Source organism: Lissotriton vulgaris, chromosome 3_1 (genome assembly GCF_964263255.1).
Source record: "Lissotriton vulgaris chromosome 3_1, aLisVul1.2, whole genome shotgun sequence".
Taxonomy (NCBI): domain Eukaryota; kingdom Metazoa; phylum Chordata; class Amphibia; order Caudata; family Salamandridae; genus Lissotriton; species Lissotriton vulgaris.
This window is the reverse complement of record NC_141689.1, coordinates 1,559,235,556-1,559,261,265: the sequence shown is the minus strand read 5'-3', so window position 1 is coordinate 1,559,261,265 and position 25,710 is coordinate 1,559,235,556. Positions and strand designations below refer to the sequence as shown.

The 25,710-nt window shown below is 48.5% G+C and overlaps 1 protein-coding gene across 1 annotated transcript in view; it reads right to left on the bottom strand.

Moving 5' to 3' along the window:
• CENPE (centromere protein E) overlaps positions 1-25,710 on the bottom strand; it is a 1,817,274-nt gene that overhangs the window by 1,219,624 nt on the left and 571,940 nt on the right. Inside the window, exon 23 of the mRNA XM_086962044.1 lies at positions 20,423-20,577. Within this exon, the coding sequence (XP_086818170.1) occupies positions 20,423-20,577 (155 nt within the window). The remainder of the gene's footprint in view (positions 1-20,422; positions 20,578-25,710) is intronic.

The window sequence follows — 25,710 nt, the reverse complement described above, 5'->3', positions numbered from 1 at the left end:
TAGATAGAGTGAGGGCGATAGATAGATAGAGTGAGGGCGATAGATAGATAGAGTGAGGGCGATAGATGGATAGAGTGAGGGCGATGGATAGAGTGAGGGCGATGGATAGAGTGAGGGCGATGGATAGATAGATAGATAGATAGATAGATAGATAGATAGATAGATAGATAGATAGATAGATAGATAGACAGATAGATAGACCGATAGATAGATAGACAGATAGATAGACAGATAGACAGAGTGAGGGCGATAGATAGATAGACAGATTGAGTGAGGGCGCTAGATAGACAGATAGAGTGAGGGCGATAGATCGATAGACAGATAGAGTGAGGGAGATAGATAGATAGATGGATAGATAAATAGATAGATAGTTGTGTGTGCGGTTGTGTGTGCGTGGTTGTAGGTGTATGGTTGTGTGTGTTATGCTTTGTTTTGCTATGCTATATTTTGTTATGCTATGCTATGTTTTGTTGTGTTTGGTATGCAATGCTATGTTTTGCTAGGCTATGATCTGTTTTGTTTTGTTATGCTATGTTTTGTTGTGTTTTGTTAAGCTTTGCTATGTTTTGTTATGCTATGCAATGTTTTGTTTTGCTATTCTATGCTTTGTTTTGCTATTCTATGCTTTGTTTTGTTATGCTACGCTATGTTTTTTGCTATCCTATGCTTTGATTTGTTATGCTATGCTTTGTTGTGTTTTGCTATGTTTTGTTATGCTATGTGTTGTTGTGTTTTGTTATGCTATGCAATGTTTTGTTATGCTTTGTTTCATTATGCTATGCTATGTTTTGCTATCCTATGCTTTGTTTTGTTATGCTATGCTATGTTTTGTTGTGTTTTTCTATGCTCTGCTTTTTTATGCTATGCTATGTTTTGTTGTGTTTTGCTATGCTATGTTTCGTTATGCTAAGCTTTGTTTTGTTATGCTATGCTGTGTTTGGTTATGCTATGCTATGTTTTGTTGTGTTTTCTTATGCTATGCAATGCTGTGTTTTGTTATATATGCTATGTTTTGTTGTGTTTAGTTATGCTATGCTATATTTTGTTGTGTTTTGCTATGTTTTGTTATGCTATGTTTTATGTTATGTTATGCTATGTTTTGTTCTGCTGTTTTGTTCTGCTGTTTTGTTGTGTTATGTTATGCTATGTTTTGTTTTACTATGCTATGTTTTGTTTTGCCATTCTTTGTTATGTTATGGTTTGTTTTGTTATGCTATGCTATGTTTTGCTGTGTTCTGCTATGTTTTGTTATGCTATGCTATGCTTTGTTTTATGTTATGCTATGTTTTGTTCTCCTATGTTTTGTTGTGTTATGTTATGCTATGCTATGTTTTGTTTTATGTTATGTTATGTTTTGTTCTCCTATGGTTTGTTGTGTTATGTAATGCTATGCTATGTTTTGTTTTACTATGATATGTTTTGTTTTGCTATGCTTTGTTTTGTTATGCTATGTTTAGTTATGCTATGCTTTGTTGTGTTTTGTTATGCTATGCTATGCTATGTTTTGTTTTGCTATCCTATGCTTTGTTTTGTTATGCTGTGCTTTTGCTATCCTATGCTTTTGTTTGTTATGCTATGCTGTGTTTCGTTATGCTATGCTGTGTTTCGTTATGCTATGCTATGTTTTGTTATGCTATGTGGGTGTGGGTGTGTGTGAGTGTGTGTGAGTGTGTGTGAGTGTGTGTGAGTGTGTGTGAGTGTGTGTGAGTGTGTGTGAGTGTGTGTGAGTGTGTGAGTGAGGGTGGGTGAGGGTGGGTGAGGGTGGGTGAGGGTGGGTGAGGGTGGGTGAGGGTGGGTGAGGGTGGGTGAGGGGGTGAGGGGGTGAGGGGGTGAGGGGGTGTGAGGGTGAGGTGGTGTGAGGGTGAGGTGGTGTGAGGGTGAGGTGGTGTGAGGGTGAGGTGGTGTGAGGGTGAGGTGGTGTGAGGGTGAGGGGATGTGAGGGTGAGGGGATGTGAGGGTGAGTGAGGGTGTGTGATGGTATGTGAGGGGGTGTGAGGGTGAGGCGGTGTGAGGGTGAGGCGGTGTGAGGGTGAGGCGGTGTGAGGGTGAGGCGGTGTGAGGGTGAGGCGGTGTGAGGGTGAGGCGGTGTGAGGGTGAGGCGGTGTGAGGGTGAGGCGGTGTGAGGGTGAGGGGGTGTGAGGGTGAGAGGGGGTGTGAGGGTGAGAGGGGGTGTGAGGGTGAGAGGGTGTGTGAGGGTGTGTGAGAGTGAGGGGGTGTGAGGGTGAGGAGGTGTGTGAGGGGTCAGGGGGTGTGAGGGTGAGTGTCTCCAATGAATGTCCCTGCTTCACCTTCTTTGAAAATGTTCAGTGCTGCAAATAGAGCATGCTGCCCTAATTATCACAGCATGAGGTCCCAAAGTGATTATTATCACAGCATGCAGAGAGGCGCCCCACACCGCTAGAGCACTCAATTGCACATTAATTATAGTGGAGTGATCCAGCAGCCTGGGGCGCCTGTTGACATGCTGTGATAAGTGGGGTCTCATGCTGTGATAATTGTTACTTGCAGTGCACGATACTGATTCCCGCCCCTCCAGGACTCCCTGACCTGCCTCATGGTTGCCAAGGCAATATTTCTGAAAATATTGCCGTGCTACCGTAAGGCATGTCATGGAGTCCTCGAGAGGCGGGATCCAGAGCAGACAAATCTGCTAAACAGGAGCTTTTTCCAATGGCAGGCCTCCGTTTCAAGAGGCCTGCCAATGGAAAAAAGGGGCGTGGCTTCACGCCATACTGAAATCCCCTGCTCACAATATCCCTTTGCCTGCAGCAGGGCCATGCCCTGCAATGCAGGCTTCGACCTAAAAAAAGGAGACACTGGAAAATATTTATTTTAACAACGTGTTCTAAGATACAGTATCTTTGCTAACATAAGCAGACACATGATTAGAAATAATATGATCAGCATTGTTACAATTACATAAAACACAAAAGGAGAAATCATATTACAATGTTGGTGAAAACAGGTCTTATAGTGCCTAGTATAACATCCTCCCTAGCTAGGAACAATGTTTTATAAAATATAGAAGGTCTCTTAGGCTTGTGTAGGGGACCCCATACCTCCAAGGTCAGCAGAAGTAAATCGCATCAGGATCTGCAAAAGATCTCGGTCTCTCTGGAAAAACGGGATACTTCCTAGTGCCTGAAATCATGCCTACAGTGCAATATTAAAGGCGCCAGAATCTCAGTTGGCTCGCAGCTGCATGTATGTTATGTCTAAAACGCGAGCCGATCAGCCTGAACAACAGCTACCTCGTTATGATAACCTTGGAGGCTTTAGCACTCACTGTGCAGACTTGGGTCACGATGCAAGTCTAAGGATGCCGAAAACAAGCCTTTCTCAAGTGAAGTAATTCATGCAGCCTAACTTACAACAACAGCTATATGCAGTGTTGTGTGCCAAAGCAGCAAAAGGTAAAATGGTGTTTAAACTTCTAATAAGCCTATGCTAACATAGAAATGTGCACAATAAGGCCCAGCCCTCACTACAGAAGTACTCCTGTCTCCCTATTAGTGTTGTTCTTGGAGTAAATGTCACCACCTCCTGTGATTCTCGTTTTAGTTGTTCTTTGGCACAGCTTCAACTTTTTGGGGAGGGGGCAGGGTGTTCAGGGGTCCTTACGAACAGATGCCAATTTTATTTGGAATTGAGGTTTGGACAGCAGGCGTTTCAAGTTACTCACAGAGAGGCAGCATTCGGACTCACCTTTAAATAGCATGCTGAAATTTGGGGAGTAGAACAGGGGTGGAGGTTTGATTATGCTCGATTTGTGACTTTGACCACTGTAGTTTTCTTCGAGTCAAGAGTACAGCAAGGTGTTATTTTGAAAGGATTCGGATATATTGCACTTTTGCAATGTTTATTTGGCATCTTTCACTTCATTTTGGTTTCAGTGCTCTTTTTCCTCAGTCATGATTTGAATCATTGGTTGGCTACCCATCACATGTGATCAATGTTCATGAGAGACTCCATGAGCCTTCACCCTGCCCCCCCCCCCCCGCCCCACCCCAGTTCACAGACATAGTTCAGGTAATGACAGTCCTAACTAGTGGATAATTAGATTTTTGCCTCCGTCTGCTTTCTGGTGAATTTTCAGACATTTTTAACACTGCTCTTCTGTGATTATACTTTTTCATGATCCCAAAATATGGGTTTACAGGGTCAGCCTTCTGTGACAGCTAATTTGATGGTTTATCGCTATCACAACTTCCAGGTGATGTTTTGAAACCACAAAGTCCCATGAAGCTCAGGAGTTCTGGAGGCCAGTCTGCAACATGGCACAACTTAATATATTTGCAGTGTTTTAATTGTGTAGGATTTTATCTTTTTGGCCTGTTTCCCACAGTTTTCCATAGTAGGCAAGGTGCTTGTGTGCTGCCATAGTCATTTCAAACAGGAGCAAAGAAGGACGGTAGGAAGATATGAGCGAGAAAAGTGAAAAACAGACTTTGGGGTCAATCAATAGACAAGACCAGTCAAATGAGAGGAGATAGACTCGACAGTTCATCAGGTCTGCCAATAAATTCCTTCTTTTCGGCTAGAATAATGGATAGCTGTAAAGATATACATCCTTGACTTGAGGCTATTAACACAGAGGGAGCTGCCCCATTACATATTCCCGCTTCAAAAAATACGACTGCTTATGACAGAATCTGATCCCCAAATGAAAGTAAAAGACTGTAGAAAAATATAAAAACAATATAAAGAAAAGCTGAAAGTGATAGAGTAGCTTACCTAATAACAAGTGGGTCAGTACACAGCAGGCAGTCCGGAGAAACCACAGGTATTATGGCTAGCATAAGAAGTTTCACTCGGATCAACAGACTAGCATGGCGAACACTGCACAAACCACACCATTATGGATCAGAATTTAAGAGTCCTCATCTGGGTCAATAATCCCAGGGTGTAGAAAGGTAGATACCTGGCTATGGTTACCCCCGACTTTTTGCCTGGTGTTTTGCTGGTTTTCCGACTTAGTTGACCTGGGGCCCTGCCAATCAGGACCCCAGGCCTACTGCTCTCTCTCTAAAATGGATTCCATGTACCTTAGGTACATTTCCAATTGGAACTGGGCCACCTTGTCAGACCCTGTAACTCAGGGCATCAGTGTACCCAGGGCCTACCAGGGGCTGCAGCATGTATTATGCCACCCCTGGATGGCCATCTAAATCTGACACAACTGGCTGCACGACAGCTGGGGCAAGGTGGCGTACTCGCCCTCTGCTATAGGTATAGTAGCCCTATATCTAACCCCAAAATGGACACCCGAGTTCCTATCAGTCACTCCTATGGCAGGCCTTGACAATCCTGAAGGCAGAGTGCATGGAATCGTGTGAATTGGACTCTGGCACGAGCCGAGCCCGGTTGCAGCTTGCGGAACCAAGACCCAATGGCTGTTCCATGATAACGCATACCATATCGCTAACTTCGGTATCGCGTTATCAAGACATGTCGAGTAAGGTGTAATACGAATCGGGATGCTGACCCCTCACCAATACTGGCGACGAGGTTAGCATTCCGCCCTTCTAGAGGGACACGACATGTACGTAACTGTGAACCCCGGTTAAAGTTAGCTGAAGCCTCAGCTCCACAAAATGGATGCTGCGACCACAGACACGAGTCTGACCTCCTGCTGCTGGGAGTCCTTCCAGCGAGGAGAGCTTGGACAAAGGGTTTCCTGTCCGGGGCGGTGTTGGCACCATCCCAGACAGGGTTTTGTGTATCCTGGGTAGGCAGGGCTTTACAAGAAGGTGACTGCGGAGTGGCACCCCGGTGCTCAATACGCATCTGCCGGCTAGAACCAGTTCCAGGGGCGCCAGCCCCTGACCTGGGGAAAGTCCGGCAGGGGAGAGGGGTGTAACTACCCCCCTTCCTGGTCCCACCCCTAGGGCAGGACCTAGTCATGTACCCCCCCCTTTCTTTAGGATAAAGACAGGAGCGGGGACCCTTCCAAATTAGATCTTTGAATCAAGAATACTTTCTACGAAAGGAACTCTCGGCTCTTCTCAAGATTTCTCCCTTGTGGCTAAGGAGTAGTCACCCTGCATCCGCAGGCACCATCTAAGAACTCTGCGGTTTGCTGCAAGTCCTTCCTCAGGAATCCGACTGCCCAGCTCGACGAGAACCGGCTTTCCTGGCACCTCTGACCTCTACCCACATCGTCAGCTCAGCTGAAATCTGTGGGTGCGACGAGACCTCGAGGGACCGGCCATCATCAAAACCTGCACGCTTTCTTAAATCAGCACGACCACCGAAGGGATCCTCTGGTGAGTGCTCTGGGGTCCGAGAAGCCCCGACCCTGAGCAGCTCCAGCACCGAAGTGCAGCCTCCCAGCATCTCCACGATCTGCGTGGGGCCCTTCTGCTCTTTGCTGTTCAGCACGTTGTCCGATCACTAGCCGCTGGCTTGTGACTCTTGACGACACCCGACAACCAACGCTGCTGGTCTGGTTGCTCCAGACTGGCCTGTGCTCCCTTCTGCGAGAGGAGCACCCCGGACCCTCCTGGTCCACTCAAGACGCCATTTTAGGCCCACCACGTGGCCCTGAAATTTGCCAAGGCTTGTTGCCCAATCCTGGGCCCAGCGACGCCGACAGCATCAACCTTCGTGGGACAGCTCGCACCTCCACCCTGGTCGCCGACAACGCCTCCTGGTCCGTGAGACTGCAGAGCCTAGCGTTGCCCACTCACCTAGTCGAGGTGACTACCATCCGGTGCCCTCCTGGTGCCACCTGACTACTGGCTAGTAGTACGAACTTGGTCCCCTCTGCTTTCAGGTGTCATCCATCTCTGATCCAGGCTTGGATCTCTACGAACTATTTCCACTGGTCGCCGGCCAGCAACTCCTTCCTTCCGGCTCCTGGCTCGTCAGCGAAGACTTTCAACGTCTGTAAAGACTTGTGCAGCCGCAGCCCTTGTGGCTAGGTAACTTCGGCATTTCGGTGCCCGCATAGCCTCCTTACTTAAGGGTCCCGAGTCCCTATCGCTTCCGACTTGCCTTATCGGGTCCGCCCGAGACCACTAAACTTTCCGTGCCCTCGGGCACTTGTATTGATTGTGCACTTGAAGTATTAACTTAAAAGTTTCGTTGTGTGCTTAGTACCCTGTCCTCATAAAGAGTACAGGGCTGTTGTGATTCTAATAAATTCATAACACTTGTGTGGTGTCCTTTCACTTGGTGTTCAAGGGGTATATGTGATGGTATAACAGCTGGCTTAACACGCCCTCTAGAGTTTAGCCCGAAGACTGCTTGTATCCACGCTACTAGGATAGCTGGTCTAAGGTTGACTTACAACCAATCACCATAAGGGTCGTTTGGACCGATGCATAGTGGTCGCTAGAATAGTGAACACTGCATATCGGGCCAACTTCTCACACAGGGCACCAATCAACCTACTGACTAGACTCACTCAAATGTCCTGTACTTGAAGTACATTTTTGTTTTACAATTTGCTATTAATTATTCCTCGTGCATACCGGAGGTCTGTGTGCAGATCTATGCACAGTTGCCTCCTAATGGTGTAATAGTAGTTAAGAATTAAGGTATCCCCAACACTTCTAAAATGAAGACATCTAGTCTATATATATATATATATAAAAACGAAAGTATGTTCGTTTGTCTTTATGCATTACTACACCATTCATCCAATCGGCTTGAACCTTTGGGAAGTTGTTGAGTACACCCCGCGCGAAGGTTTCTGGCACAAAAAAAGAATAATAAAAAAAATTGTGAAAAGTTGTTGAGTACACTCACGCGAAGCTTTCTGGCAAAAAATAAATAAATAAATAATCTTTCCAATACTGAACGTTTACAGGTTTCCGGTGCGACTCGCTTTTGCAATGACCATCAACCAAGCACAAGGACAATCGCTGCAAGTGTGTGGACTAGATTTGGAGAATCCGTGCTTCTCACATGGACAACTGTATCTGGCCAGATCACGCGTGGGAAAACCTTCTGATTTATTCGTGTACGCACCAGACGGAAAAACAAAAAATACCGTGTATCCACAAGCACTCGAATAAATAAACAGAATTAAAACACTTTAAAATGTTTTCCATATTAAAATGAATAAGTTTCAATAAAAATGACACAATGTAAATTGAATGTTATAACAAGTTTCCTTAAATTTCCTTTCTTCTAAAATCGCAGCAACGCGTAAGTTAGTTTTAAATAGCATGCATTTCTGTAGGTGTGTTTCTTTGATAGAAAAATGCAATGCTGCATTTAAATTAAAAATAGGTAATGCGATTAGAACAAATATGTAGTTACATCATTAACAAATATCACTATACTACTAGCAAGTATAGGACATAGGAACTGGTTAATTATCTTCAGTAATGCTCTTTCTAGTGGATGCTCTAACCACAGATATCTTGACTTTGAAAATTGGCAAGCACCAGAATGGATTGGACACTTCACAGCAGTGACCCCTCACACAGTTAGGTGGCGTCCTGTGGCTCCATGCTGCCGTCCAATCCGAAATTGGCAAAAAAGAAAGCTGCATATAAGCACCACGTCTGCATGCAGAAGTCTGTTTCTTTCTTGAATGTGTCTGTGGACATGAAGTCCAATGATATTCAGAGATAATGGGGGCAGATTCCTAAACTGTGACTTAGTAGATTGGGAAAAAAAGTTAATTCCGCAGAACGGGCAGGTGAGGGCAGTGAGGAATCTGCAGTTATATAGGGTATCGACCAGTAAGAGCATTATAAAAGGTAACTTGTTCTTCTGATGGACTCTTCTTACCATAGATTCCTCACTTTTAGACTAGATACAAAACCAGTACTTTCCAAAGTGGTGGGTCTGTGCAATGGCTCAGGCTAAAAGTTCCTGCAAGACTGAATGGGCAAAATGACAATTCTGTCGGACATGGCTGCCAAGGCAGTAGTGCATCATGAAGGTGTGCACTGATGTCCACATTGCAGCCAGACATATCAAGAAAAGGTACTCAACGAGCCATCACAGAGGTAGCAGCCTTAGCCCTAGTGGAACAGGCCTTCAGTACTTTCTGAGGTTGATTCTTAGCCAATGCAGAGCATATCTGAATGCTGAGTACTATGCAGCTTGGCAGGGTCCTTTTCAGCACTAATTTGACTGTCTTTGCACAAGAGAACCCCACAAAAGGCTGATCGTTCAGCCAATGGTATTTGGTGCAATTCAAAAGCTCAAGACTCATGGGTCCAGCATAAGAAGTTAATCCTGCTCCTTCAAGGGATCAGGCAAAACAAAGCAAGTTGGAAGACTAATTAATTTCCCAATGTGAAAAGGACTCATGAACTTAAGCAGAAAGGTCCCCCTCAACTTCAACACCAATTTATTTGGGTAAAAGGTGGTGTAAGGCAGTGCACCATGAGATCTTTGGGTTCACTCCCACATTGAGCAGCAGAAACTGTTGTTGCCGGGAATATAGCTTTCAGTTTCAGTAGATTTGCAGGACAGATGTGCATTGATGAGGGACCCCATGAGGAAAATAAGGATCAAATGGAGGTCCCGCCATGGGCATCACAACGGATTTGGGAGAAAATGTGTGCCAAACCTTCTATAAACCTGGTCACAACAGGTAATTGGTTTGCTTGTAGAACACATGTGAGCGTATCTAAATGCTAAGCAAGTTTACATGCATCACATCAGTGCAGGTGGGTGGTTTGCACCAAAAGCCAAGTCTTCAGTCTCATGCAGAACTCAAGTAGAGAAGATGAGACTGATGTGCAGTGGGAGGTCGTGCCACACGTTAGGACTGATGTATCAGAAGGCACAATTTCTGGCTCTATTCTGTGCACGAGTGGGATGTGTGAAGTAGAAGTCAGCTTAGAGGAAGGATTTTGCTAGTGATAAAGGAGATGAGCTTGTTCAGGTAGTAAGATCCTGTGTTGTGTAGTGCTTCCAATGTGTGGGTGAGGAATTTGAACTGGGTGCTTTTGTGTATTGCCAATGCAGCTCTTTGAGTTGTGGTGGTATGTCAGTCCTATGTAGATGGCTAAGGAAGGGTCTGGTGATTCCTGTGCAAAGGGTGTTTATATAGTCCTGCCTGATGATGAAGAGGGTCTGTGTGACACTTTTTTCTGGTGCATCACAAGAGCCATTAAAAGATCCTACTTAGCATCCCAGGGTATGGAAGCAGGAGCCTGTGATGGCATTGTTTTGAGTGCACATGTCCCGCTTGCTGTTGATGATCCAGAAGTTCTTGAAATTAGAGCTTGGGGTGGGTATGAGGTCGGCCAGCCACCAGGTTGAGTTCCAGGATGAGGAGATTTTTCTAAAGATCATTGCTTCTGTCTTGTGGTTGTCAATTGGACTTCATCCAGGTGGCAAACATTTTTCTTGAGTTTGCAATTTCGTCTGCGAAGGACAGTATGAGTTGTGTGTTGTCGACATATGAAAGGATGTTGATGCTGTAGATCACATCGGCTGGTTGAGTCATATGTGTTGAAGAGGTTAGGGTTAAGGTATGAACCTTGATGCACTCAGCACATGAGTTTGAGGGCTTCGGAGGTGTACGAGGTAAGACTGCCCATATAGGCATCTGTTGAGGGTGGGATGTGATATAAAAAAACAACAAAAGCCCCTGCTCTAGGAAAATAGCAATAAAGTCTCAGTAGAAGAAAGAAATTTGCAATGGAGTAGAATCCTTGTTATGGAAAACAGTTTATTGTTCCTCTTGTTGGGACACAACAAGAGGAACAATAAACTGTTTTCCATAACAAGGATTCTACTCCATTGCAAATTTCTTTCTTGGCACACCGCTATCTATTGACTTTGAAACATTGTCGATGTGCATATTTTACTATTGTTACCACAACCAGAAACTACAGAAACTTTATTGCTATTTTCCTAGAGCAGGGGCTTTTGTTGTTTTTGTGCATTTCAGGATCTTTTTATAGCCCTCCAGTCGCTTGCAATCCTGGAGCACACTGGAGGGCTATAAAAAGATCCTGAATTGGCACACAGGAATCGGACCCATTGGAGGGCATAAAATGTGTAAAAGGACTACATCACCCAGCAGACATTGCAACTTGTAAATTGAGGCACAGCTGGGGCCAATTGCAATCATAAGAAAGCACGTGGGAGATGTAGCCGCAATCAATTGGATTTGTGTGATGCGGCCTCTGATGAGAAGCGAAAATGCTTCGAAACGCGTAAGGCCAAAGGATGAAAATACAGGACTTGCAAGCTGCATGTTTCTCCAATAAAGGTTTTGGAAACCGACCTGCGAGTGGTGAGCGGCCTCATTTCCGAGTGAATAGTTTAAATGTTTTATCACGGCGGCTCCGGCCGTGGAGGGATCGCACTGCCTAGAGGGAAAAGGACCGCAGGGGAGAGAACGAGCTTCCTCTGCAATGGCACGGCAGGCAGCAGAATTGAACATGTCGCTTGCAATCCTGGAGCACACTGGAGGGCTATAAAAAGATCCTGATTTGGCACACAGGAATCGGACCCATTGGAGGGCATAAAATGTGTAAAAGGACTACATCACCCAGCAGACATTGCAACTTGTAAATTGAGGCACAGCTGGGGCCAATTGCAATCATAAGAAAGCACGTGGGAGATGTAGCCGCAATGAACAAGTTACTTACCTTCGGTAACGATATATCTGTAAGAAACATTAGTTAGTGTTAGATTCCTTACCTTAGAATATCCCCAGGCGTCAGTCTGGATCCGGAAACTTTTGCGTAGCAGTACCCCTGCGCGTCGGTAGGCGTCGTCTGCAGGCGTCCCCTGCGGCTGCGCGTCCTTCGTTGGCGTCGTGCGCCGTGATGACGTCGCTGGAGAATATAGACGCCGCCTCCGCGCGCTGACGTCAGTTCTTTGCACACAGCTTTTCCGCGCCAGGAGACGCAGAGCCATGAGAGAACCAACACTGGTGCCATGTAAAACTAGGGCCCTGAAAGGGATGTCCTTAACCCTAGGTATCAGTTCGCAGAACGGGGAGGATGGGTGGGTTCGGTAAGGAATCTAACACTAACTAATGTTTCTTACAGATATATCGTTACCGAAGGTAAGTAACTTGTTCATCTGAAAGAAACACGTTAGTGTTAGATTCCTTACCTTAGAATACATACCCCAGCAATACCAACCCCGGTGGTGGGTCTGCGAACCAATACAAAACTACACCAGAAAGTCCTCGAGGACAGAACGGCCAAAGAAGCCATCCCTCCGGACTTGACTGTCCAGGCAGTAGTGCCTCGCAAAGGTGTGCAGCGAGGCCCACGTAGCCGCTTGGCAAATGTCCTGCAAGGGGACTCCCCGGCCCAGGGCAGTAGTAGCCGCCGTGGCCCGAGTGGAATGGGCCCTCAGCCCAACAGGAGGCTCCTTCCGAGCCAAAGAGTAGCACGCTTTGACGCAGAGAACGACCCATCGAGAGATGGTCCGTTTACAGACCGCCCGTCCCTTCTTCGCACCCACGTAGCCAACAAACAGTTGGTCATCCACCCGGAACTGGCGTGTGCGATCCATGTAAAATGAAAGCGCACGTTTTGGGTCGAGACGATGGAGCCGCTCTTCATCCTTTGAAGGATGCGGAGGCGGGAAAAAGGAAGGGAGGGTGATGGACTGCCCGATGTGAAAGGCCGAAACAACCTTGGGCAGGAAAGAAGGTCTAGTCCTCAGAACCACCTTGTCAGGATGAATGGACAGGAAAGGAGGTTGGACAGAAAGAGCCTGGAGCTCACTCACTCTCCTGGCAGAGGTGATGGCAACCAGGAAAACCGTCTTTAAAGTCAGGAGACGGAGAGGACAAGAATGAAGGGGCTCAAAGGGAGCACACATCAGAAAGGTTAGAACCAGGTTCAAATCCCACTGGGGCATCACAAACGGAACAGGGGGAAACATGTGAGTGATGCCCTTCAAGAATCGAGTTACAATCGGGGATTTGAACAAAGAAGGCTTATCAGGAAGCCTCAAAAAGGCCGAAAGGGCAGAAAGGTAGCCCTTGATAGTGCCCAGAGCAGAGCCCTGCTGGGCAAGAGAAAGAAGAAACAGAAGAACCTCCGAAAGAGGGGCAGAAAGAGGATCCACAGCCTTTGCTGTGCACCATGCCACAAATCTGTTCCACCGACAGGCGTATACCGACTTAGTGGAGGGACGCCTGGCTGCCAGAATAACATCACAGACTTCAGGAGGCAAGTCAAATGGCCTCAACTGCCGCCGCTCAATCTCCAAGCATGGAGGTGGAGACTGGACAGGTTCGGGTGGAGGACCGTCCCCTGCTGCTGCGACAGAAGGTCCTCCTGAAGGGGCAGGCGGATCGGGGGACCGACTGACATGCTGAGTAGCTCGGGATACCAGTACCTTCGAGCCCAGTCCGGAGCCACAAGGATAACTTGGGCCCGGTCGCGCCTGATCTTCTTCAGCACTCTGGGCAGAAGTGGTATAGGCGGAAAGGCGTATAACAGACCGCAACTCCACTCGCGCCGAAAGGCGTCGCCGTGCGAGTGCCGTCTTGGAAACTCCAACGCGCAGAACTGATGACATTGCGCGTTCTCTTCTGTGGCTAATAGATCTAACCAAGGCTCTCCCCATTGCAGAAAGATGCCTTGCGCCACGTCCGAGTTCAGACGCCATTCGTGATCCATCGAGCACCGACGGCTGAGTTCGTCCGCCCTGGCGTTCAGGGAACCTGCCAGGTGTTGAACCGTCAGAGTCACGCCCTGACGTTCCAGCCATTGCCAGAGGCGCAGAGCCTCCTGGCAAAGGGTCCACGACCCCACTCCGCCCTGTTTGTTGCAGTACCACATGGCGGTGGTGTTGTCGGTGAACACCTGCACTACACTCCCGTTGACAAAGGGGAGGAATGCCTTCAGTGCCAGACGAATCGCCCGCAGCTCCAACAGGTTGATATGGAGCCGGGACTCCGCCGGAGACCAGATGCCTCTGATCTCTGCCTCTCCCAAGTGGCCACCCCAGCCCTGGAGTGACGCGTCCGTCACGACGACGTGCTCCGGTTGGGGAAGGGAGAGGGATCTGCCTCTGACCCAATCGCGGTCCGTAAGCCACCACTGCAGTTGTCTCGCAGTGCCCTCCGAGATCAAGACGTGGTCGGACAAGTTGCCCTGATGCTGGGCCCACTGAAACTTCAGGTCCCACTGCAGAGCCCGCATGCGCCACCGGGCGTGATGCACCAGAAGGATGCAGGAAGCCATCAGTCCCAGCAGCCGCAGCATCAACCTGACCGAAACCCGGGATAGCGGCTGAAAGATGGGAATCAAAGCCTGAATATCCCGGACCCGCCGTTCCGGAGGATAAACCCGAAACTGCGCCGAGTCCAGAACCGCTCCGATGAAAAGGAGCTTCTGAGAGGGACACAGGTGTGATTTCGGCACATTGATGGAGAACCCCAGGTCGTGCAAGAGGTCTGCCGTCATCTGAAGGTGGTGGACGACTGTCTGGGGCGAGCCCGCCTTCAACAACCAGTCGTCTAGGTAGGGGAAGACTGAAACCCCCAACCTGCGCAGATGGGCTGCGACCACCGCCATCACCTTTGTGAACACCCGTGGGGCGCTTGTAAGGCCGAAGGGAAGCACGATAAACTGAAAGTGCTCCTGGCCTACCGTGAACCGCAGGTAACGCCGGTGGGCCGGCAGGACGGGGATGTGAAAATAGGCATCCTGCAAGTCCAACGCTACCATCCAGTCTTGTGGGTCTAGAGCAGCCAAGACCTGAGCTAACGTCAACATCTTGAACTTCTCCTTCCGGAGGAAGCCGTTGACGTTCTTTAGATCCAAGATAGGACGTAGGCCCCCCTTGTCCTTCTTGGGTACCAGAAAGTAGTGGGAATAGCAACCACGCCCTACTTCTGGCCCAGGAACGCGCTCGATGGCCCCCTTGGCCAAGAGGGCCGTAACTTCCTCCTGCAGAAGTGTCAAGTGGTCCCCCGACACACGGTGGTTCTGCGGTGGCATGGCTGGAGGAGTGGTCTCGAAGGGGAGGGAGTAGCCCCTTCGGACGATTTGCAGCACCCACCTGTCCGAAGTGATCGTGCGCCAGTGAGCGTGGTGATGGCGAACCCTGCCACCCACTGGCGTCACATGGGGCCGAAAGCACGGACTAGGAGGATTTTGAGGCAGATGCTGCGGGGGGGGGGGGGAGGTGTGGTCTGACCCCGCCGTTGTCCCCGACCGCCGCCACGGCGGTTTCCACGGCCGCCACCGCGTTGAAAGGATTGTTGCGGCGCGTGGCTGGCAGCACGTGTGGGGGCGCCCCTTCCTTGGCCACGAAAGGGACAAAACGAACCCGTTTGCTGACGCTGGGTCGAGAGACCCAAGGACTTGGCCGTGACCCTGGAGTCCTTGAAGCGTTCCAGCGCGTGGTCCGCCTTGTCACCGAACAGGTGACAGCCATCGAACGGCATGTCCATCAATGTATTCTGGACATCAGCCGAAAAGTTGGCGGATCTCAGCCAGGCGTGGCGACGAATCGCCACTGTCGTTGACATAGCTCTGCCCAGCGAGTCGGTCGTATCAAGACCACACCGTATCGAATATTTTGCTGCATCTCGGCCCTCAGCCACAGCCTGACCGAGTTTTGCCCGCACCTCCATGGGGCATTCTGGCAGCAGTTCCGCGACCGTGTCCCACACAGAGTGGGTGTAGCGGCCCAAGAGGCAAGCGGTGTTGCAAGACCGCAGGCCCAAACTAATGGACGAGAAGACCTTCTTGCCAAACTGGTCATACCTCTTGGATTCCCGGTCGGGCGGGGCCGACGGGAATGCGGACTGGGAGGTCGAGGCCTGGATCACCAGACTCTCAGCAGTGGGGTGGGTAGACAGGAACTTGGGGTCGTCCGGACAAGGACGGTGGCGCCTGGCCACGTTCCGATCAACAGGCGCACCTGAAGCGGGCCTGGACCACGTGCCCAACAGAACGTCTGATAAGGCTTCATTAAACGGCAGCAGTGGCTCCTGTGGGCATGACTGCGGTTTGAAGACCTCAGTGAGGATGTTAGGCCTCACGGCCGCGACGGGGAGCTCAAGGTGTAAGGCCTTGGCAGCCCTCGTCAGCACCACTGAATATGCAGCTCCCTCCACCGATGCCACGGTTGGAGGAGAGATCAAACCAGGGTTAGGAGAGTCGTCCAAACCACTGGCATCCCCCAAGTCACCTGTACAGTCCGGGTCATACTGGCACTCGCGTGACAGAGGGTCCTCGGACCCCTCCCAACCTTCACCGAACTCTTCATCCTCTCCGTGTTCGGAGTCAACGATGTAGACCGGCTCCTCGGGGTTCATGGGCCCCATAGGCGCCGGGACCGGCGTCGGGGAAGGTAGGGGAACGGCGCCGCCCGGAGCCGGCGCCGGAACCCCGCCGCCGGCCGGAGCCGGCACCGGAGAACCGGCGCCGCGCGGGGGCGGCGTCGGGGGTAACCCCGATGGCAACGGCGCCGGGGAGGCCGGAAGACCAGCCGGCGCCGATCCCGACGGCCCTTGCGGCGCCGGGGTCGGAGCCGTCGGCGGCGCCGGGGCCGGAGCACCCGACGGCGCCGAGGCAGGGACACCCGAACCGCCAGGGCCCCCAGACGGTAGCACTGGGCCCGAAGGCGCCGTAGGCCCCGTCGGAGAAGCGAGCGCCCTCATGGCCATGAGGAACGCCTCGATCTCCTCAGGCGTCGCGCCGTGCCCAGGGACCGGAGGGTATGAGGCAGGCCGCGCCGGCGACTCTCGCTGAGCCGCGGGGTTGGGGTCACCCGAGCCCCCGGCCGCATCGCGCGAGCGTCGGGGGGGAGCCGGGGGTACGATGACGACGCCCCAACTTCTTGTGCTTCTTACCTGATGAGCCTGACGAGTGGTGTCGACTTCCGGAACGCTCGGCGCGGCTCCGCGACCGCTCCCTCGAACGCGCTCTCGACCTCCGGCCGGACCGGGACCGCTCCCGGTCCCGACGTGGGGCCGACACCCGGAGCTCCAGTAGCTTGCGGGACCGCTCCCGCCTAGCCTTGTTGGTGAGGGCCCGGCAGTCGACACAGGAGTCCACGTCGTGGTCGGGGCCCAGACACCGGAGACAGAGGCGGTGATGGTCTGTGACCGACATCGTGCGCTCACAGTCATCACAGTGCTTGAACCCAGGCATCCTATCAGGCACAAAGAGAGAAAAACTATCGAAAAACTTGGTCAAAAGACCGGAGTACTGCTCTTCATATCTGCGTCCACTGGCGCGGAAAAAAGAAGAACTGACGTCAGCGCGCGGAGGCGGCGTCTATATACTCCAGCAACGTCATCACGGCGCACGACGCCAACGACGGACGCGGAGCCGCAGGGGACGCCTGCAGACGACGCCTACCGACGCGCAGGGGTACTGCTACGCAAAAGTTTCCGGATCCAGACTGACGCCTGGGGATATTCTAAGGTAAGGAATATAACACTAACGTGTTTCTTTCAGATCAATTGGATTCGTGTGATGCGGCCTCTGATGAGAAGCGAAAATGCTTCGAAACGCGTAAGGCCAAAGGATGAAAATACAGGACTTGCAAGCTGCATGTTTCTCCAATAAAGGTTTTGGAAACCGACCTGCGAGTGGTGAGCGGCCTCATTTCCGAGTGAATAGTTTTATTGTTTTATCACAGCGGCTCCGGCCGTAGAGGGATCGCACTGCCTAGAGGGAAAAGGACCGCAGGGGAGAGAACGAGCTTCCTCTGCAATGGTCCGGCAGGCAGCAGAATTGAACATGTCGCTTGCAATCCTGGAGCACACTGGAGGGCTATAAAAAGATCCTGAATTGGCACACAGGAATCGGACCCATTGGAGGGCATAAAATGTGTAAAAGGACTACATCACCCAGCAGACATTGCAACTTGTAAATTGAGGCACAGCTGGGGCCAATTGCAATCATAAGAAAGCACGTGGGAGATGTAGCCGCAATCAATTGGATTAGTGTGATGCGGCCTCTGATGAGAAGCAAAAATGCTTCGAAACGCGTAAGGCCAAAGGATGAAAATACAGGACTTGCAAGCTGCATGTTTCTCCAATAAAGGTTTTGGAAACCGACCTGCGAGTGGTGAGCGGCCTCATTTCCGAGTGAATAGTTTAAATGTTTTATCACGGCGGCTCCGGCCGTGAAGGGATCGCACTGCCTAGAGGGAAAAGGACCGCAGGGGAGAGAACGAGCTTCCTCTGCAATGGCACGGCAGGCAGCAGAATTGAACATGTCGCTTGCAATCCTGGAGCACACTGGAGGGCTATAAAAAGATCCTGAATTGGCACACAGGAATCGGACCCATTGGAGGGCATAAAATGTGTAAAAGGACTACATCACCCAGCAGACATTGCAACTTGTAAATTGAGGCACAGCTGGGGCCAATTGCAATCATAAGAAAGCATGTGGGAGATGTAGCCGCAATCAATTGGATTCGTGTGATGCGGCCTCTGATGAGAAGCGAAAATGCTTCGAAACGCGTAAGGCCAAAGGATGAAAATACAGGACTTGCAAGCTGCATGTTTCTCCAATAAAGGTTTTGGAAACCGACCTGCGAGTGGTGAGCGGCCTCATTTCCGAGTGAATAGTTTAAATATATATATATATATATATATATATATATATATATATATATATATATATACACATATATATACACACACACACACACACATATATATATACATACATATGTACATACATATATACATCTCTTTAGACATATATATATGTATGTAGCATGAATATTTGCGGCTTCTGAGTTGTGCTCCGCAGGACACTGAGTGAGCTGGCCCCAGTGGATGTGGTCTTTGTGTCCTTATCAGGCTCTGTGAGGAGGGCTGCGAACCACCATCCTCGTTAGATATAGAAGTTGGCCTAGGAAAGCCTCGGAAAGTGGTGCTGGCAATCTCCCTCCACTTATTTAAAAAAATATGCCTCAGGAATGGGGACCCCGGGACCTTATGAGGCTAGGGGAGGGGTCAGTGCAACCCACTCCCCTTTTTTTCCATAAGGCGGGAATAGGGTCCCGGGGCTTTGCAAGGCTCAGGAGGGCAGCGCACCCCCCTTTCCTTTATATTATATGGCAGGGGATGGGGTTACTGGGGCTGAAAGTGGCTCCGGGAGAGGGCACCACACGCATGCCCCCCTCCCTAAATAACTAAACCCGGGCCTTGACCCATCCTGGGGTGTCCTATTAATATAAGAAGCAATGGTGGACGCATTTTTTTTTGCTGCGATCCCACAAGGGTACTTTAGGATTGTGGTAAAAACAACAAAAAAAAGGTTAAAAATCTATTTGGCCCAGAGGTGGGAGCACAAGGGATAGGGGTCAGCATATCACACAACCATCCAGATATCAAATTTTTTTGTACCTACATTTCTCAAAAACCAATGGATGGATTTTACATGAAAATCACAAAAAGCATACTTCCAGGACCAAGAGTGGTCTTTCGGCCAAATTTGATGTGATTTCATTCTGCAGTTTTTGCAATCTCTCATTCCCAAAAAAAGTGAATGGAAAATGCATAGAGATATTGCCTAGGTGGGTCTCGGACAAACCTCTAGCAGTAAACGCTTAAAAAATAGACACCTAGATAGTAGTTTACAAGGTATACGCCAGTCACCTTTACAGACAAGATCAATATTTGATGCTTAAATGTTCTAACACAGAAACTGGCCACCACTCAGAAAAAGGTCATTTGGAATCAGTCTATAAGAGCAAGTTAAGAGACAGATTTGTTTTTTCTTTATGCAGATTTTCAGAAGATTAGAAATGGAGAGTTGGAACATTGGGGTGAATTGGGTTCAGAGGTTGTGTTCGTGTGTATTTGAGTGGCCATGTAAGTGTGAGTGCGCAAGAGTATGAATGAACATACAAGTATTTAGTGATGTACTTCTGTAAGTACGTGCACAAGCGCACTTGGAGAAATCTCGCCGACAGGAAAAACAATATTAACCAACAGAAAAATTCTCAAATACTGAGCACATTTTCTGATTTGTTTACCAGGGCAGTATTGAGACATACCTATAATTCCAAGCATGTCTTGACATACTTTGACTGATGAAGCATCATGCTTCCAAGAAAAGAAAACGTGCATTGACCACGTTCATTGAGAAGTTGACATTTTGCCGTTTTAGGTGACAATATGCTGTTCTCAAACATTTCTGGAAACACAGCAAGGGGAAACTTGAAACCAAAGTACACATTAAAAAATGCTATTATATTTTTCTGGTGTACACATTTTTAAGCATAAGTAAATGGAGGACTTCACAAACATAACGTATATTCTCTGTACTGTCAGGTCACGTAAGTGAATGCCAAGTCAAGCATTCTCGAGGAGCAGTGATAGGATCTGGTGGCTAGTCGAAGATATGCTCATGTATCACCCTTGGAGTGAGGGGCCATTTTTAAGATTAAGACCTCGAAAAGATCCCATTAATGGAGACTGTAATAGAACAAGCTAAGGATAATGGCTTTAAAAAAATATGGGTTCCTTTATTAAGAACATCATAATTACCTGTTTTTTTAGCCTGTCAACTTTACTTGGCAACATTTTGTAGTCCGATAGCACATCTACTTCTTTTTGTAAATCAGACTTTTCTTCAATAACTTTATCCAGCTGTTGTTTCAAATTATTAAGGTTTCTTTCCAATTCCAAACGTGAGACAAGATCTAAACGGCAAGGAAGAAAGAAATGCACATCAGGAGTAGAAACGCCTAAAATAGTGGCTTGTAGTACATCATTGGCATCTTTGTGATTTTCATAATCTTTAGAAAAATTCCGGCAGACTGGGAGATATGCAACCTTAAAAACACACACACATCTACCCACACACACATCTACACACATCTACACACACACTAGATGTTGGGCTCAGTCTTCCGTGACCAGATGACAGAAAACAGTCTGCCCCTCTTACCCAACTCCCCCTTCTCCAACTAAAAATATACCACAGGCAGAGATTCACCCTTCGAACAGTATTAGTCTTTATGGCTGAAGCAAAAAAATAATAATCATGGAACTATAGGATAACCATAGCTTACACGAGGTCGTCAAATCCGCTAGACAAAAGGAAGCCTCTATTGTGGTTCAAGGTTTACAGGATGATTACAAAATGGATGCTCCATGCATGCCCTCTTTTTTCATAGGTACAAAAATGGACAGACTGGATATGACACACAGCGCAAGGAAAAGAACAAAAGTCAAACACCCAAAAGATGTTCGAAGTGTAACAAGTTTATCAGTGTACCAAAAGCCAAATCAATAATGACTTGGTATGCATTCTATAGGGACATGGGGAAATGGTAGTCTGGAACGGTCTGGTACACACGGGCATAGTTACAAAGGTGAGAAGAGCTAGGGGGTTACGCGGTTCTCCCTGGAGGACTGAGAGGTTGAATGGAGCCTGCACAGAAAGTAATAGGCTTGGGGGTGAACAAAACTGTAGGGATCTTGTGATGTAACAGAGGTCCAACGGCGGACTCCAGTAGCCGCATCTCTTAGCTGTGTTCCCTTAGTAGGTCTAAACAGTATGGTGAGATTTGGTGAGCACAATCAGCTCCTGCAACTGCCGTTGAGAGATGCAAACTGCTACGCAGATGTACAATACTTTGAGAAAAGTAGAGCGGGGCACTCCCAGACATGTCTGTTTAAATAATAAAGACTGGCCAGTCATTTGTGATAAATTGGTTCTTTATTTCATAATCCATCAAACTGTGCAAAAAGCCTCAGCCAACGCGTTTCGTACAAAAGATTAAACTTCGTCAGGGCTAATAATATAATGGGAAAACTGTGGTTACTGTTTAACCTGCGTTGGAATACCGTAAGTAGCCACGTAAGGCTCCAGAGCGATGTTCGATGGTTAAGTCATGTGTCAATCAGTGACTCGACCAGCAGTGTGGGCCTCCTTGATAAGGGCCCGAATATAGAACCTGGAGCAGTAGAAGTGAAGTGCTCCTGCCTCGTATCACCTCATGGTAGAATGGAATTCCGTCTGGGGCCTATCAAATCAGTAATTCTTCTGTTTTCTTCTTTACTGGGTTCCGAATTTTTTTTTCATGCTGCATGAAATCAAACATAGCCACAACCAACATGTTTTGTTTTACGGAACCTCTTCAGGGCATATGAACTATAATGAAATCGGTTTCAAGATTACTTAAGCCATGAACGCTTCCCCAATTTTGTACCCCAGTTCTATATGGAAATTATACGCCTTAAGACCTCACTAGTGGCAAAATATTTGTCTAATTACTGTGCGGATAGCAATGTATTATGGTATAAATGTGAGAAATGCAATTTGACAAACCGTATCCTAAAGCACTTTGTTACTATAAACTATAAATGCCAATAAAAATATGTTTAAAAAAAATTAAGATTACTTCAGAATCCAAAAACATTGTAGTCTTATCTCAACACAGCACAATGCATTTTATACAAGAGAAAAGTAATGCTCAACCTTTTCTCATATGGTAATTGTAGGAAAGTGGGTTTATGTTGCAGTAAATCCCCCCACACACACTTTGTCAGATGTATGATGCACATTGACTTAATGTGCCTGGGGTCCCTGCCAATCAGGTTCCCAGGGCCTATGTTCTTTCCCAAAACTGTAGCTTTGTACCCACAATAGTCACCTCTCTGACCCGATGTAAATACATTGTAAAAGGTACCATGGGTACCAAAGGCACTGTGACAAGGAAAGGCCTCTAAGGGCTGCAGCACATTGTGCCACCCTTGGAGGTCCTGTACCTACACACGACACACACACACCCATCAAAACCAACCACCCACACAGTGTTTTGGTGCAGAGAAAATTGAATACATGGCACCCGTGTGCCATGCCTGCAACCCACTTGCTTTGGTATAGGTATGTCCCCCTACTAGCTGGGTGCATTATACCACTGGTGAGGGTACAGTTGCTTGATCACTAATGCCAGTGTGGGATTTATTATACCATGCACTCAGAGGGCCCACTGAAACAAAACCAGCCTCTGGTGGGTTCCCTGACTCGTAACCCCCAGCCTCCCACGACTAGACAAGTTTCTGGATCCCTGGGGTGGGAGCCTTCGCTCGCTGGGCCCAGAAACAAAGCCTTTCCTGGGTAGAGGTGTTCACACCTTCACCAGGTCAGGAAGAGCCATGTGTGGCAGGGGAGCTTCAAAGGCCTTGCCACCTCTGCAACGCGACCCCCCCAGCCTCTTCTGCTATGAGGAGCAGGTCCAATTCTGTCTCATCCCCCTTCCGGAAGGAAGACAAGCAGGAAAAATTAGAACAGCCCAGAATGTGCACCCACCTCTTTCAAACCCACCGCTCATTTAGTTGAGGGGAGGTAAAACCCACTCTTCATTGCTTGTCATCTTGCAGATGGCAAACACTCTCTAATTAGGGTTAGGCATTGTGCCCACTCCTCCAAGTGGGGTGAGCACACAACAGGTGTAGTCACCCTAAGGTCATTACCTCATTGGCTACTAAATTGAGACCCCTAAAAACCCGAATAAATACAGCATTTAGGGGAAAGTCCTGAACCAATAAGGTTGATTCCTGCAACCTCCAAAAAAGAAGGAAAAAAAGGTGCACAATAGAGGAGACTACAGAGAAGAACCAACTTTGCCCCAGCCCTACAGGCCAGTCGCAGTTTACAGAGGTCCTGCACCAAAAGTCGAATTGTCTTGCACTACCGACCTCCAGAACCTCTGGGAGGGCTGACTGCCTTCAACAAAGACCGCATCTCCTGCGAACAGCAGCTCTGTTAAAAATAAACTACTAAAAAAAAGCTCTGAGTCTGCCGAGGACGAAGAAACCCGACACCTGGAACCAGCACTGCACCCGTCACATATGGCACAAGTCCAAGTGACTTACCGGTCCCTGCAAGGTTCAACAGCGCTCCAGTGTCTTGTCCACCATGGGTTGACCCCTCCAGGACTCCCAGACGTCGCCTGCAGCCTCTGCATGAAGAATCTTTGCAGTCAAAATCCGAAATCATCAACTTCCATAGGCTTGCATTGGGCTTGCACCCGGCCATCCCAGCGCCGTTGGAGGTGTGGACTTTGTTCTGACCTGGGACCCCCTATGACCTGTCCTTAACCCTAGGAGCTTGGCTCCAGAGACAGAGTGGCCTGCCAGTGAGCAGCCCCCAACCGAGGTGCCCCCTAGCCCCATTTACTAACATTGGCACCCTGCACCCGGAAGCCCTAGTGCCGCTGGTGGTGCAATTTGAGTGAGTACCTGTACTTGGGGGGCCTTTGTTCTAAATGCCAAAATTCCCACTTGTAAGTTGCTTACTTGCCTGTGAAACCAATCACCATTTTTCTCCCATACGACCCAATGTTATCAGTTTTGGTTCCTAAAATGTTGTTGAATGTAACTTCTGTATGAAAAGTAAGTGACAGTGCTTTAAATCCAGAAAAGTGTTCCTTACCTTGTATAGTGAGATCCCCGGTAAGGTATCTTGGCATACCACCATGAGTAGTTATAATCCAAAAGTATTCAAAATGTAATTACTGTGCAATTAAAACTGCTTTTTGAACCAATACAAACCTGTAACAATTGTAAATCAATTCCCAATTGCACTTCTTGAAAGTTCTATGATTGAAAGTACATTGTACCCAACTGTGCCAAGTGGTGCTGGGTTCTAAAAATAAAACATAAGGATATCTTTTGTATACTTATCTAATTGGTCTGTGTTAGAACTGGGGGTCTCCAGTTGGCGGAGGTAGGAACCCTAGTCCAAATAGGGACCGACCCTTGCTTCTAGTCAGGGTAAGGAGGGACACACCTTTAGATAACTCCTGCTCACCCCCTGGAAGCTTGCCACCAGCAGTCCGGCTTATCTCCAAGGAAATGTGTAAAGTATTTGCAACCACACTCACAGTAAGCGATAACACCACACTGGTTTCATAAAAATAAGAGTATCTCTATAAAAAGGAATACGATGAGACCAAACTATAGAAAACCAACATATGCGTATTGGCAAGTTACAAGGCTAGCAATCACTTGTTGGTTCTTGCGGTATTAATGAGCAATTTAATATTTCCAATGCAGTCCTAATGTAATGCTATGCAGTTCGTTATGTAATAATTGGAGAGTCCTTAATGCAAGAATCAGGCAGTTCGTAATGCAATAATAATGGGATTCATGATGCAATCTGCGTGGTCAACTCAGGCCACCACTAGGCCCAAACAGCAGAGACAACGGTCGGACTTACAGGTGCGGCCCTGGTCCTGCTGGGCAGGTCCGGGCCGCTCAGGGACTCCGCGCGTCTAACGCGGTGCAGCGGGAGAGAGCTTGGAGGACCCCCCAAGGTCACACACACCTGCGACTCCCGACCAGAGTCCAAGCCATACTTGGGGTGGTGGTGTACCTCCCCCTCTCTCCTCCTCCTCCTCCTCTCCCCCCCCCCCCCACCACCTCCCCCAGCAGGTACAATGACCGCTTGGGCCACAAACAACAATACAGCAGCGGAGACTATGTTTCATGCTGCGGGGGCAATGCGATCACAGGCACCTGTCAACAGTACCATGGACCACATGGCAGTCTCAGGCGTGCAAGAGCACCATGCACACAGTGTCGCTGAGACACGATTGGAAACTTTTGTGTTCCTGAGTTTCCACAAAAGGGGACCAGCTCTCCTCAGGCCCTTGGAGACACGCTACTTCAGTACACAGCACACAAAGTCCTCACAAGCCAAGGGGACACAGCGCACAGCAAAGTCCCTTGTCCTCTCCTTAGTCAAATCAGCAAACTGCAGGCCAGCCCTCGAATACACAGCAAGGGCAGTCCTTTTCTTCAGTTTCTTCAGCTGTTCTTCC